The 15,525-nt window shown below is 33.3% G+C and overlaps 3 protein-coding genes across 5 annotated transcripts; 1 reads left to right on the plus strand and 2 right to left on the minus strand.

Annotated features, from left to right (window-relative positions):
• Nucleotides 1-24: 24 nt before the first annotated feature.
• Nucleotides 25-1,341, minus strand: AT1G70350 (uncharacterized protein). Its single transcript, NM_105703.5, has 3 exons — nt 1,069-1,341; nt 800-918; nt 25-345 (listed from the first exon to the last, which is right to left on the minus strand). Exons 1-3 carry the CDS (start codon nt 1,245-1,247, stop codon nt 326-328), a joined length of 318 nt encoding a protein of 105 aa, NP_177192.2. The 5' UTR covers nt 1,248-1,341; the 3' UTR covers nt 25-325.
• Nucleotides 1,342-1,470: 129 nt separating this feature from the next.
• On the plus strand, nt 1,471-2,310 carry AT1G70360 (F-box family protein; the record flags this gene model as incomplete). Of its 2 annotated transcripts, NM_105704.2 has the most annotated exons (2): nt 1,471-1,962; nt 1,986-2,310. In NM_105704.2, exons 1-2 carry the CDS (start codon nt 1,706-1,708, stop codon nt 2,308-2,310), a joined length of 582 nt encoding a protein of 193 aa, NP_177193.2. In that variant the 5' UTR covers nt 1,471-1,705. The 2 variants fall into 2 exon arrangements, with proteins under 2 accessions (NP_177193.2, NP_001321580.1); NM_001334445.1 differs by having other exon boundaries at nt 1,471-2,310.
• A 3,355-nt stretch (nt 2,311-5,665) lies between these two features.
• On the minus strand, nt 5,666-8,240 carry PG2 (polygalacturonase 2). Of its 2 annotated transcripts, NM_001198432.1 has the most exons (3): nt 7,933-8,173; nt 5,804-7,817; nt 5,666-5,677 (listed from the first exon to the last, which is right to left on the minus strand). In NM_001198432.1, the coding sequence occupies exons 1-2, from the start codon at nt 7,981-7,983 to the stop codon at nt 5,988-5,990; spliced, it is 1,881 nt and encodes a 626-aa protein (NP_001185361.1). In that variant the 5' UTR covers nt 7,984-8,173; the 3' UTR covers nt 5,666-5,677; nt 5,804-5,987. The 2 variants fall into 2 exon arrangements, with proteins under 2 accessions (NP_001185361.1, NP_177194.1); NM_105705.4 differs by having other exon boundaries at nt 5,668-7,817; nt 7,933-8,240.
• Between the last annotated feature and the right edge of the window lie 7,285 nt (nt 8,241-15,525).

The raw sequence follows: 15,525 nt of genomic DNA on the forward strand, positions 1-15,525 counted from the left end.
CTAAACATAATTCACCAATAGTGATTCAATTTCAATCATGAACATTAATGAACGAGATTAAATAGCTTTAAGTCAGATTCACTGGCAGAGAGGTAATGGAAACCATGAAGCATAATGAGTAGTTTATTTCCAGGCAAAGTGTTAAAGGTAACGGAATCATCAATTGAATATGACAATTGTATTAGGTAAACAGAACAAACTAGCCCTTAGAAGAAAGCAAGGGTTTGTGTTTTTTCTCGATATCTCCAACTTCTAGGACAAACTGCAAAATACAGCGATGAAATGAAACAAATTTCTTGGAATCTATCAAAACTTGCAGGCCATGTTATAGTGTTGAAGCAAATCCTGCAAATATCGAATGCAAACTTAGATTAGTCACTGTGCAAATAGACCAACACAACACAAGTCTGAACAATCTAATCCACTGGTTCAATGTTTCGTAAATGTGAATCAACACATCATTTTACTACCATCGATAAGATTCCACTCTCATTAGGTCAGATAGACAGTGATAGGTCGTCACAATGGAGCAATAGTATGACAAGGAACAATTTATACAAACTCAATGCCCTTCTGCTACGTTTTCGTAATAAAACATGCGAAGAAAAAGATCATTAGCTATAAAGCCGATCACTTGATATACTATACAAAACCGATTACTTCTATTAGCATGTCAAGGCAGATCATTTATGGAATCCTATTTACCAATTGAGACTACATTTACTCCTAGTCTGGAAACAGAAATTCAGAATCAACTTCAATTCTAAACATAAATCATGAACACAAGTAAAAAATTTACCTTCTGATAAGCAACTCCAGTTTTGATTGCTCAGAGATAGCAATGAAGTGAGCAAAGCTGAAGCAGTAACACTATGTAATGGTATTAGTGAAATCCCTGCACTCAATTCCACAGGTACCCTAAACACAAAACCCAAATTTACATTTCAGAGATAAACCCTAATTCTTCAGCATAAAGCTCATACATTGTAGACGCAAAATCAAACTATTTCTCGATTGAAAACAGATCTATCGCCTGTAGAATCTCGGTTCTAGGATTCGATAGCTAACCTGGAGAATGTGAGTCTACGAAGTGAGGGACGAGTTGAAGAAGATGATCCATTCCCGAAAGCAATTCCGGCTGATTTTCCGATCTTCGAAGCAGAAGTTGCCGCTGATGAACGACCAAAGAGTATCTTCCCGGAGGATGACGATGCCTGAAGAGCTCTTCTCACGCCGTTGGCCGCCATGTTTACTCTTTTCTCAAACTCTCAAAAAAAACTTCGGCGACATTTCTGTCATTTACGAAGGTGAGGTTTTAAACCCGGGTCGGGTCGGATCTTTACGATAAGGACCCAGTACAAAGCTTAATTCGGCCCATAGATATTTAAAAATGAGCCGATAACCGGTTAGCAACTGGTTCAACCGGGAATTAATAACTGGTTATCATCTATGCCTTCTCTTTTATCAGTTGAGAAACCTCGAGACGAACGAAACCCCAACTTTCGAGTTTGCCGATGAGTCTAGCCTCCATGATCTCCGGCTAAAGATCAATGAATCGACGCCTTCCTCTGTTCGTTTGTCGATTGATTACAACGACGGTGATATCCTCGCGGCTGTTACTCTCTCGATTCGTCTGATTTTAGTGCGTTTGATCAGAAATCGGAAACGAATCATCAGGAGATTGTTCGTAGATTCCGGTGGCAGCATGAATCTCTCCGGTGTAAAAAGGTTAAGCGAGCCTCTCTTGTTGAAAAATATATTGATGGAGGAATCTGGTGACACTTGTGAATTGACGATTGTGATCATGACTGTTCATGCTGTTATGTTAGAATCTGGATTTGTGTTGTTTGATCCTGATTCATCTATGCGTTTTAGCTTCTCGAAGAAGACTTTGGTATCGCTTAACTATACTCTACCTTCTGTGAAAGGAATAGTCGGTTTGAATTTTGAGAAGGAGGCGATGTTGTAGTTTATGGATCTCTTAGTGTTGGTAGTTTTGTTCGTGTGGTGTCTATTGATAAACGTAGCTATGTGCACATTGTTGATTTACTTATGGAAACTTTGAAATCTGATGAAGAAGAAGATACTTTGAGCATTGACTGTAAGGTACTCGTGTGGTGGAGAATGATAAAAGATGGTATTGTTACGCCTCTGTTGGTTGATCTTTGCTACAAAACTGGGTTAGAACTTCCACCTTGCTTTATCAGTCTACCTCGAGAGCTAAAACACAAGATACTAGAGTCGCTTCCCGGTGTGGATATTGGGACATTGGCTTGTGTTTCTTCTGAACTGCGAGACATGGCTTCGTAGAATGACCTGTGGAAGCAGAAGTGCTTGGAAGAGTGCCAAGATCTTGTGACAGAAGGCAATCATGATGTGGTTAACTGGAAGGAGAGGTTTGCTACTTATTGGAGGCAAAAGGGAAAGTTCTCCTTCATAAGCAGGGCATTTCAAGGTTTTTCAGGGAGCATTGGTTCGTCATAAATCGTGGAAGAAGATAAAAAGAGACCATATTGAATCCGGTGGAGTGAATGTTTGTTTGTATTCAAATCTTGCAAATTGGCAATTATAGGTTTAAGATGGTGTAAAGAGCATTGGAAACTTAGTATAGTTCTTCTTCTTCTAGTACTCAAGAATGAGATTGAATCGGATTTTGCAAAGGAGGTTTTGTCCTGTAGAACTAAGTATATAGAAAACTAGAATAGTAGTAGATAGTGAAATGGTGAGTTACTGAAACAGAGTGAAGTTCACATGGAAATTGGCATTTAGTCTTTGATTGTATCAACCAACCAGAAACAGACTTAACAGATTTAGTAGAGGGATCCAAATTGAATGAAGTGAAAACTCTGCCAAGGACAAACACAGAAACTCTATTGAAGTTGATTTGATCTCACAACACTTCATGCCTTTATAGGTTCTCTGATAGATAATTCACAAATTTATTGTTGTCATAAAACAGTAATTTCCTCTATCCAATAATGGATTTGGACCAAGTTAGTTGAGATATAGGTAAAGCTTCAATGGGGAGAGATATACAGAGATGGGTGGGTCTTTCTGATCACACACAGAGGTCAAACTCCATTACTCCTCTGTTACATTGTCATAGCATCGTTGACACAAAACCGTGAACTTATAAACACACATATCCAATTAACCAAAACAAGAGTTATTGTGATCCTTGTGATTCCATAACAAAACATCGTTTCTGGTTATGAGTTTCACACCCTACTGGCCTCTCGTTTGTTATGTACGATGATGGATTGTATTCACTTTTTTACAGTAATGAAAACCACGTGATAGATGTAAACAAATTTAATTTTATCCTTCCATACTAAATTCTACCAACAAAAAATATAATCCTTTTATCGTCCTAAATTTAAGGGGGAAAAAGTAACAAACATAACATGCCAAAATAGTTAAGTCGGTAATTGAAAGTGATGGATTCTTCCATTTTCATGCACTAGATGAACCCACAATTATATAATTATACGTTTGTAGATCCCAAAAAAAGAATGATATGTTATGCTTAAAATATGAGTTAGGTTAGGTAACATTTATCTTCAATCTTCTTAAAAGAAAGCAGAAACAAAAGAGAAAAAAAAAAAAAAAAGTAAAGCCTCGATTGACCTTTAATAATTACAAAAACATGAACATACTAGATTTTAACTTGCGGTACACCGCGGAAACAATTTATTTTTTTAAGTTAGTATATATAAAAGTTTGCAAATTGTATTTATCTTTAAAATATTTTTATTTTATAGTTTACAATTGTTATTAAGTAACGTCCTGCCAAACTCGTCCCGCCAATCCGTCCCGTAAAAAACTCATTTATTTTATTAATGTTGATCTTATTTATGATATGTTTATGAATTATTGTCTAAATATTTTGTAATTTTGTAGTACTTAAATGCTATCAAATATCTCTCCGGTTTGATGATTATAATCGAATTGTTATAGTCATGGAAAAAAACAATATCAAAAATGATAATTTTGTAGTAATTAAATGATATTAAATATTTTGGAAGTTTTATTTTAGTAACTAATCGTGTAGTTAATGTGGAGAGATTTAGGGAAGATTGTTAAGTGTCAAATATTTAATTCGAAAATTTTTTTTTCTAATTAACAAAAACAAACATTAAAATCTAGTGACTAAATAAGTCTCAACTACATGATTTATTTCACAAAATAGCTGCAAAAATGTATATGTAGATATTGAAGTAAATTATATGAGCAGGTTATTTCGACAAATGATTAAGAAAAACCCCATTATTTGCGCGATAATAAGGGAGGAAATTAAGTTGACTCACATGCTGATTTGTCTTTGTTAGGTAGATGATTTACGTCTGATAAGTAATATAATTAAATCGAAGTAGGTTTAGCTGCAAATAGGATTTCATATTCCTCAAAATTGTGACACATGTTTATTTTTAGAGACAATACTAACAAGATTTGTGGTGTGTTTTGTTTTTGCGGGGTTTCATGTTTATTAAAGACAGACTGTTCTATATGTGGAAATTGAAGACTTTTGGCATATAGTTTACACAAATTTGAAACCAGCTATTGACAATAAGCAAGATGGCCGCACACGTATACTTGAAACTTTCTTGTTAACGCGTATACTATTTCACTTCTAATAGTAAGACGATAGAATCTCGAACATTACCAAACAAATATAATATATTTCAGACTATAGATATTCACTTTTTTTATATGGTTAGAAGAAAATATGAGATTGGGAATTGTACGTTGAAAGGGTTAATTCAAATAGAGGAGTTACTATCATCACTCAAAGTGTAACAATATAATAGATTCAAAGTTACATTCATATGTAGCATCAAGTCATCTATCTTGGCTTCATAGGTTTTGTGAGGAACTGAGGATGAAAGAAATTCCTCTCACTTGTAAGAGTTGTCTTAACTCTCATATGTCCTTATCTTTGGCTCATTCTTTTGGAAGAGTATGGGTGTTCTATGTTCACTCTATTCTATGTCTATCTTGGTTACCTCCTTATGTTTAACCAGATATTATATTAAAAAGATTGCTCGAGTAAATTAACGTGATAGAAAAGAAACGAATTAGTTAGTTATATATAGATTACAAAATTCACAACTTCTCAGTTATTCTAAAAAAAAAAAAAAAAAGAGATAACTAAATCAATGTCAATTATAATTTGAAAATCATTAGTAGTTGCATTATGCATTTTACACGCGCAAACGCAAATAAATTGTAAATACACACAACCACTTTGCGTATCAGAAGTTGCCAAAGAAAGAGACTCACAATTGACTAATCCAAGTACTCAAACAAATTAGTCTCACAAGACAAGAAATGAAAAGTTTATACGTTAATGTCGGCTCACGAAAACTCCCAAACAAAATAAAAACAAACACAGAAAAAAATTTCATATAAAAAAATGTTCACAACAGCCACAACGCCAAGTGTGTTAACCTCATTACGCATTTGTCCCATTGATATAGCCACAACTCGTGACTCTCAATATCTCTTTTTTTTTTCACATAAAATATCTTAAAATGTTCATAAAACAAATTGAGTGGCACATAAAATCCACCTCATCTTTCTACACGCCTACAACATCTTGTGGTCTGTGGACATAACTCAGCACATGTAATTGAAAACACCATCACTATCCCCATCTTCTTTTATATGTTTTTTTCACCTTATATTATATAAACAAATATATCCATTTCAATTTCATAATCCCATTCACTTTATAGATAAAATATAAATATCGACCAATCCAACCAGATATCATAAATTGCGTCAACGCTCAACAGACATTCACTAAAATCTTCATAAAAATTATTTTGCACCACCACAAATCAGTAACAAGCATTCTTTACATGTTACTGAAAAAACTTCAAAATATTATAGTAATGATAATAGAAAATTAACATTCCTCTATGTAATTAAAACTCGGCGATAAGATAGTAATAATCATACTATTTGATAAGTCCATAACCACCGGTCTAATCAGCGATAGCCCAGTTCATGTCGTTCTCAAATATCCAGTGACAAACTTCGATCCGACCCGGTTTTGACCCGAGAGCTAAGAAAGCTCCATGACTCGGACCCCATGATGACGTGTCCATGTGACAGATGGCAATCCCGTGGTTAATCTTCTTCTTACTATTCAACTCTAGAAGATCAGCTTCGTATACCCGAACCTTTGGTACGGAGTGGCAGTAATACAATAGATACGGGTACAAACTCTGATGACACGACACAGCTTTCGTTAATTTCCCACCGTTGATTCCGTTGACTTTCCCGATCACTACCTTTTCCTTTGACCCGGCTACGTTCTCCGTTGTTCTAAGCACCACGCTACGACCTAACACCGACGTCGCGAAATCGATCATATCCTCCGCTGATCCTACGCACCGTTTCGTCTCTCCGACGCTCGGTGGCCTCTCGCACTCCGTCACTGCGTCGGTGATTATACCTCCCATCGTCGAATTCTCAACGGCGTGGAAGATTCTCTTAATCTCACCGAGTTTAGAAGTAGAGAAGGGTAGTTTCGTAATTATACTCCGGGGTAAAAACGACCTTTTAGGCATTTTATCTTTAATATCAGGCATAGGAATCACTGTACCTTCTTTAAGCGACGATTCTCTAAAGAATTTACCCGGTTCGATCCATTTATTTACGGTTTTGCCATCGCCGACGGTGTTCGCGGTGGTTGTTGAAACGTTGTATTTAGCAAAAGCGACGCCCTTTTTGGCGTAGTCCTTGAAAGTAGAGTTTGGTGTATAGGTTTTGAAGCTGAGTTTGCTTCCTTCAGCTCCTTTGCCATAACCGGTGAAAGTTTCTGAACCGGGATTGAAAGATTGACCGTAATTTACGAAATTAACCTTCTCCGAATTCGAATCTTTCGCATAGGATGAGAACGAATCGTCTCCGACGTTGGCCTTGTCTCTGTAATTCGCGAAGGTATCCACGGCGGCGTTACCGGAAGCACCGTAGTTATTAAAATTGTTCTGAGGTACATTACCGTCGCTTCCGTAGCTTGTGAAGGTATCGTTCGCCGCGTTTCCACTCTCGCCGTAGTTAGAGAAACCGGAGCCGATTACATTGGAGGAGACGCCGTAAGAAGTGAACTCGTTAGGAACTCCGTTTCCGTTTTTGCCGTAGCTTGTGAATGATTGACCGTTACCGGCGTTAGCTTCGTGTGTGTAGGTTTTGAATGTTTGAGATCGACCGTTACCTCCGTCGGAATACGCCGTGAATCGACTCGTTGGATTGTTCACGTTGTTTTGGTAGTTAGTGAAATCTCCGGCGCCGCCGGTTCCGAATGTTCCGTATGAATTGAATCCTTCCTCTACCACGTTACTGTTTTCACCGTAGACAGTGAATTTATCGTCGTGACCCGCCGCGTTACGGCTGTATCTCCGGAACGAATCGGTTACGACATTACCGTCTTTCGAGTAGTTTTTGAACGAATCTGCTCCTCCGGCACGAGCATTGCCGTAGTTAGTGAAGTTCTTCTGGTCATAAACGGAGAATTTAACGTCGTCGTCGTGTTTCTCGAGACTCGCTCCTAAATCAGGAAAACAGAAGAGATTCGCGGCGGAGCAGAAATCGGGAAAACGAGTCGGCAGCGAGTTCGCGGCGGCGAGTTTTGAGAAAGTTGCTGAGTCTACGGCGTTGAGTGGTGAAGCTTTTGAGATTAAAAACTCCGATCTGGGAGATTGGCCACGAATCTCTTTGTTCCAGTAACGAACTAGAGATGCTTTTGGAGTAAATGGATTCTCCTCCGCTGAGAAACCGCCGCCGAATGTTCTTCCTCCGACGATAACTACCTACATTGCCAACAAAATCCAAATTCATTCAACAACAACAAAATCTAGTAACCGCAAATTCAAAAATTCACTAGATAATAATCAATAGTAAAAGAGATTGAAGAATATGCTTTACATTGAAGAGGAAGAAGGAGAAGGATTGGAGAAGAAGAAACTGTTTGAGCATTTTTGTTCTTCTTCTAGTGTCTACAGAGAGAGAAGAGCAGAGAAGAAGAGATTGGTGGGCTTGTTTGGGTTTGAGAGCGGATTGTGTTATATATTTGTGGTAATATATATAGAAGCCAAAAAAACTTACACAATTATGTTTTCTCCATAACTAAACCCTACACAATTAAATTTAAATCTATTTATAGACTTTTAATTTTTAATTTATTTATAATTTATGTATAGTTGGTAACGTATAATTTTGTGAATAATTTAAGAGGAGCGTATTCAATTTATTATTTTAAGTGATTTGTGTAAATTTATAAATCTTATGTTATTCATTATAAATTTTAAAAATTCTAATGAAATCTAGTGTTGTTGAACTAAAAAATATACCTTAAATTTCACTGTTATTGGAAACAGTTTATGAATTTGATGTTTATTAATATTGAAAGATTTGAAAAAAAAAATCACTTAAAAATACAGAAATCCAAATTATATGGTTTTAGATGAAATTTGAAAAGATTTTACAATAAATCACATCAACTTTCCTAAAATCATCAAAATCATATAACTAAAACTCATCATTCAAAATGTAAGGTCTAATACATCTCCTAAAATGAATGATGATGTTTAGATTTGGTATTAATTTTTTTTAATTAGAAAAGGATAATGAATGAGAAATAAAGTAGGGACTAAAAAAATGAAAAAGAGTGGAGTGAAAATAGGGACAGCAAAAAGAGAGTGACAAGAGTAGAGTTTTTATTTTTAGAAGAAGAAGCAGGAAAAAAACAAATTGAAGTGGGACTTTTTAAGCAATATCCGGTTTGGTAACGCGTTTTCGAAACCGGTTTTTTTGTTTCTGATCAATATCTAATTTAACGGTTATTTAAAGTTTGTTTCTTCTTTTAACCGTTTAAAAACAAAAAGAGCAATGAAAGCTGTATCTATTTTAGGAGATTTTTCTTTAGTGTATAGAAGAAAACAAAATTTAATGGTAAATGTTCAAGAAGAGACTTAAATTTTATTTTATTTTGGCTTTTAGTTTAAATGTTTCAACTTTCCAACACCATTTGTTAAATAGCAACTATACTATATAGGGAACTGAAATCACATTAGAAAATGACAAATGATTTATCAACTATTTTCTGCGATTCTGCATTTCAGAGTTAATTACTATTGTTGATGGTATATTATATATCATTTTGTCTAACGACTCAAAACTGGTCCATTTATCCTACTTTGATATTGGTAAACACAAATGATGTATTATACTTTGGATTTTATAGGCTATTAAGTTAGCTATATGTATCTTTTATTTTATAAATGATTATTAAGATAATAAATTATGTTTAATTTAAATAAGTTTAAGATATTAGTATTGAAAAACGTCTATAAAATATTATGCATTCCACACGGTCTCGAACCAATACCATCACATAGCCCTCTTGTGTCATGCTTGGCTTTTTACTTATGGACTATTTTAAATTGGATGGTTTGGTAGTTGTAATACCAAATAATTTCAATGCTATAACCATAGCTAAACATGGTTTTGAACTATCATATATTAAGTAGCAAATTTGGCAAAAAAAAAAAAATCTTAAGTAGCAATATAACATTTTGTCACGCTTTTAGACATTTCTATTAAGTGAGCATGAAAATCAATGGCGACAACAGATTTAATTCAACATTTTAACATCTGTCGTGTAAAACTTATACTAATGTATAAAATCTCATGAACGGATGATATGAATGCATGCAAAATGCATTAATGTTTTAAATTGAGTGCAGTTGTGGATCTATACATAGTCAAAAGCTATATTTACTGTCTATTCTCAATTTACCTTTGACCAAAAAAAGGCTACAACAATTGATGGCCAACAACTACTCTAAGCCTAGAGTGAATCTATGTATAGTAAGTTAGTAACTGATGACCAACAACTACTAAAGTACTGCAGTAAAACCCATTTATAGTAATTTGTGTAGAAGTTTGTTGGTTGTCTGATGACGAATCTTTGATTTTTATTTTAAAACATTCAATTTTGGTAACTAGAAAGTTAGTTTCACCCAACCTTTTGTTGAATTGAACTAGGTTTCCAAAATAGTATACACCTAAATTTTAGATATGAATCTCTTTCTTCGTTATAACTTAATCCTTACTGTAGCATATACTATCACACATTTCCTTCAAATCAAGATGAAAGCAAACATAACCCTACCAAAAAAAAAGGATGAAAGCACACATATTCTTCAATAGATATGACGTCTTATGATAATTTAGTTTTTTTCATTTGTAAATGTCATTTTTTTGAATCGTACTATATGGATATATTATACATATGCAACTAATGGTGTACGTACCAATTAAACTTCTATAACTGGGTACGTCATCAATCACAGGGAGAGACTCGAAAATGTATTCATAGTGTTGGACTATAGATTTAGGCTCAACTTTAAAAGTTCAAAGCATATGTATTGTTTAGTAAAACCGGTGCCCATAACTCTATCTACAACTTTAACCGTAAGTTTGTTAAATGGTTAGTTTCATAGTACTAGTTTTACATAACTAGCTCCATGATAAAGCATAGCTTGCATTATTGGAGTAACTATTTTTGTCGGGCCTGAATTTTAAGTTGTATCCTCGAAATTAAAATGCATTTTTTACATTTATTTCATCCACTATACACTAGTCCTCCAGTTCTCGATCGACAACCGGAAGCACGGTTCGGTCTGACCAGTTCGATTTTAAAAAGCCAAACAATTTTTGTCTGACATCATACTACGTGTCATGGACTAAATGGTTGCAACGAGACGCGTTTTTAGCCCCAAAAAAAGATAATGGTACGTGTTGATGTAATAAGTGGAAGAACTGAGTAAGATTCGTTAATAGTGAACCCCAAAAATCGCATTATTTAACAAATGATTAAGATTAGAATAGAGTTTCGTCTTTTTAGCATTATCTCGATCTCTGTCCGATTGCGGCAAGAAATTGACAAAGCTCGTGAGAGTGGCAAATCAGTAGTACTGTGGAAGACGATAGGGGTCGTTGTGGTATTCGACATCATGAGTTCACGTTCGTGACTAATATTTTTGTTCAATTGTTGTTGTGTTGCGGCTGTGACTATTTCGTGGTATTTCGTATTTTTATTCAATGTTAAAAACTTCCACAAGCTTAAAAGATAACTTTTGTGATATAATTAAACCTTACGTAGCGATGGGGTGGTTTAGAGATCTGAGTTTCATGAATTTGTCGCGGAAGTTTCAGAATTGTTTCAATATCAAACAACATCGTTGCTAGATTGGCCACTAAAACTATTGGACTTCTGCTTATAAATTTGCCGAGAACTCATGTCAATAGTATGATTTGACTTGGATACCGATGCTAATAAATTTTTAAAAACCAATAATATCTATTAGGGTGTATACTATAAAAGTAAAATCAGTCACATGAAATATGAGTCATGGTCCCCGTATTATTGTATACAATGTGTCAATGTCTCCCAAAGTACGAGGGTTTAACTTTAATTATTCGTATTATTTATGGATGCGATTAAACTACAGATTTTATTGCTTTTGCCAACACTTTTTTTCTTAGTGTCAATAAGGCGTCACGCCACTTATATACACAATGCAACTAAAATACCCATAAGTGGACTGATATATGCAATTCCACATACGTATATGTAAATGTGTATATATGTAATGTGTATGCATGACGTGATGATGACATGTACATTCTTTTGGAAGTGCAAGTTTGCAGCAGTAGTGACATGGATGTAAGTTTTGTCACCTTGTCCTATTAATATGGCCATGGATATTTATGGTTTACATGGCAATAATAGCTTATTACAAGCAATGAAAATTGGCAATAAATATTAACCCAACATTATATCTTGGTATATTTTATGATTTTATTAAAGTGAATCTAATACTTGTATATTTACATGCTTGAACTAAATTCGAAATTGTTAATTCGGAAAAGTTAAAGCGTCTATATTTACAAGTTTGAACTAATTTGAAGTTGAGTTGTCATGCATGAATTGAAGTTTGTTTATCATATAGAAGCTACAGATAAATACTAACATATAACATGCATTCATATTCAAATTATTATATAAACTTAATAAAACTTGATATTCAATTGAAGTAATAATAATAAGAAAAAAGTACCAACGAGACCAACATTTGTAGTAATCTAATAATGGAATTGATCGTGCATTTTCGTTGTAAACTGCAAGCTAAGTCAAGTACGATAGACAATGTCACAATCATAACAACATATTACCATACTTTTTTCTTCTTTTTTACCATACTTGTAAAATTTTTTTTTTTTTTTTAACACATACCTTTATATATAAGAAAGAGAGGTTACAACATGGGCCTTCAAAGGAATTAACACATACTTGTTAATTAGCTAGTAAGTATTATGAGAATCTAAAATTCAAAACCGCGTGGCTTTGTTTGTGGTCACTCGTACACTGTCTTGATGTCTACTTTTATTTATGCACCCTTTTGCTTTATTTTCGAGCTTTCTCTTCTTTTCGTGCATGGGAGAGATGCGGGACGATGGAATTCAATTGCTCCACAAATTGTAAAATGAGTACAACAAAATAAAAGTACTTAAAGATCAAACTCTTCTAAAACCACGTTTTAACTTCTTGAGGATTGATAAATTCGTGTAAATGATTTATTAGTTATAATATATTGGTGATTGATCGTTAAAATCCGTCTATCGAACCAATATATTGCCATGTGTAAAACTACCAATATGTTTTAAGAAAAGAACCTAACTATTTATAACATGTTTTATTTCCACTCGTTCTAAGTCTTGGTGGTTATATATGAACCAAAGGAGTTTTTACAGCCTTTCTTTCGCACTCATAAATCATTGTTGTGGCCCTTGTCGGCACTGTCTCATGTAATCTTTATGCTCCCCTGCGCATGTTTCTTGGTAAATTACTGACAGGAATATTATGTATGTACGTTAAAAAGTAAAGTATAAGATTTTGTTTTTTCTTGACCAAGAAAAACAAAAAAGTTATTGTTCTAATTAAAAAATGTTATATATATATATCTAATAAAAATTAATGCCACACACCCACTTTCTTTCAAATATACAACTCCTTAGAGCATCATTAATGGTAGTTTCTTAGCATAATCTTAATATAGTTCTTATGAATATTTTTATAATTAATTTTGAAAATTTTGAAGTTAAGAATTTGGTTAAGAGATTGAAATTTTGGCAATATGCAATGGTGGACTCTTAACTTGAGTTTTTTAAAAAAAAATTGAAAAAAAAATTAGTAACATTATAATTTTAAAAAACTTAATAATTATTACAACTTATAAAATTTGAAACATACATGACATAAAATTTTAAACAAATATGACAAACAATTAGATTTAATACTTAATTTATCTAAAAATTAAAATTAATTGAATTAAAACATTATATTTAATACCTAATTTATCTAAGAATTAACCTAAGAAACATTAGATTTGGCTCTTATATAAGAGCCATTCTTAACAATTAATTGAATTATAATATTAAATTTAAGACCTACTTTATCAAAGAACTAACCTAAGAAACTATCAATAATGATGGTCTTAATAATATGGTAAAATCGTTTTTTTTTTTGGAAAAATGATATTGAGTAATTTGTGAACTCTACATATTTTTGTGGTTTAGTTGATATTTCTCATACTTTGGTCCTCATTCTCAAATTTTAGAGTTCCATTTGAAATATATGATATATGTAATTGTGTCAGTATGTCACTATACATAACAGAATACGTATCCTTTTAAAGAGCCCATAGAAATATCGCATTTTTGTATTATTGAGAAGCGGCTTAGGTATTAAATACAATATGTTAAGGAGTATATATAATAATTAAGATTTAAGACAGAACTTGACCTCGTTGAAAGTATAGATTCTATGCTATACGACAGACATACTCTGTCGTGATTTATACATACATTACATGCACATGCTAGCTCTCATATATAGATGCAAAACGAGATCAAAATGCATGTTCGCATAATATATACATATGCCCGAATCTCATTAATGATGATGAGCTATTTACACTAATTAAAAACCCTCATGACGAGGCTTGACCCAATATAAGTATATAACATTAATTAGTACCGTACCTATTTAGTGCAGTGCCATATTCATGTTAGGACTTCAAAAATCGGTATCTCGAGTTTTCTTCGAGTCGTAGTATTAGTGAGCATATCCAATTTATTATATTTTCACAGTCAAAGTTGAGATGTTTTAGATCAAAGGGAATGTTTGTGCTCTCCACCGTTAACTGTTGTGTAGATGTTAATCACTCAGTCATTCCAAAGCATATAATTCGGGCATACTTTTGAAAAGATAGGCTCATAGGCATCGAGATCCACACAAACACTGTCATATTTATTGTTTCTTATGTACAATTCGAATAACTCATCTACCGAAATTAACTAATAATATTACTCTTTCCATTTCTAATTAGATGTTTTCTACATTTCAAATAAAATAATCTAAAACGACATTTAATTATAAATGGTGAAAATAGTTAGTTACAATGAAAGACATAATGCACCACCTGATCCAATATTGATTTCCTTTTCATACTACATATAGAAAGTGTATGAAAATGAAGCATACTCATTATTTATTCATTAATCAACGTCCTAATCAAATTAACATGCAAGCCGCATAGCGTAGAGAGACCATGTGTTGAATCATCCAACATGTGACGACTGTATATATTATAGACCAAATATGCATTATGTGACGTCAGTATTTATTTTTGAAGTTTTAAATGTAGTTATATTTTTCTTTGCAAAAGATTCCTGTAAGCAATGACATAATCTTAATTTTGTATAGTATTATTTTTGATTATTGCATTTTCTTGCAGAGGCGACGTATTTCACAGAACTGTGAATCAGAACTGTGAGTTTCTTTTGTATAATTTAAACAAATAAAACTAAGGAAAAATTCACGACATCTAGCGTATTATGTCCCGTTCACATGTTCCATATTTTGGGAATTTCCATCCTAATTTTACAAAAAGGCACCGTTGATGAATGATGTAGCAGTGATATTTTATTTACGTAATCATATTACACATGTGATTTCTTCTCTTTTAGAAATCTTTAGTGATGAAAGTATATGAGATATTTGGTGACTTTTGGATCTGCTGATTCAATATAATACTGAATTCAAGAGAATGTGATTTTTTTGGATTTCAGAAAAAATACTACATTAATCCAAAATTTTCTATGATCGTTAATTCGTCAAAGGGATGAAACTTTAACAATGACTAACACTGTAACATATACAGTGAATTTTATTTTTTAAACTAAAAATTATGATCTTCTACTAATCTTAACTAATTAAGATATAACTGATAAATGAGCTAGTTTTGAACGTTCTGCATCATTTAGATTTCGTTAAGTTTGTTTTTCAATCACATTGATGCTTTTTATGTAAAACAGTTTTGACTGCTGAAATTAAATGAATAAGTAGTTCAACACTTGGTTATTTTTTTTGTTTGGTTTGAATGTTTAGTA

The sequence above is a fragment of the Arabidopsis thaliana genome (assembly GCF_000001735.4).
Source record: "Arabidopsis thaliana chromosome 1 sequence".
Lineage (NCBI taxonomy): Eukaryota > Viridiplantae > Streptophyta > Magnoliopsida > Brassicales > Brassicaceae > Arabidopsis > Arabidopsis thaliana.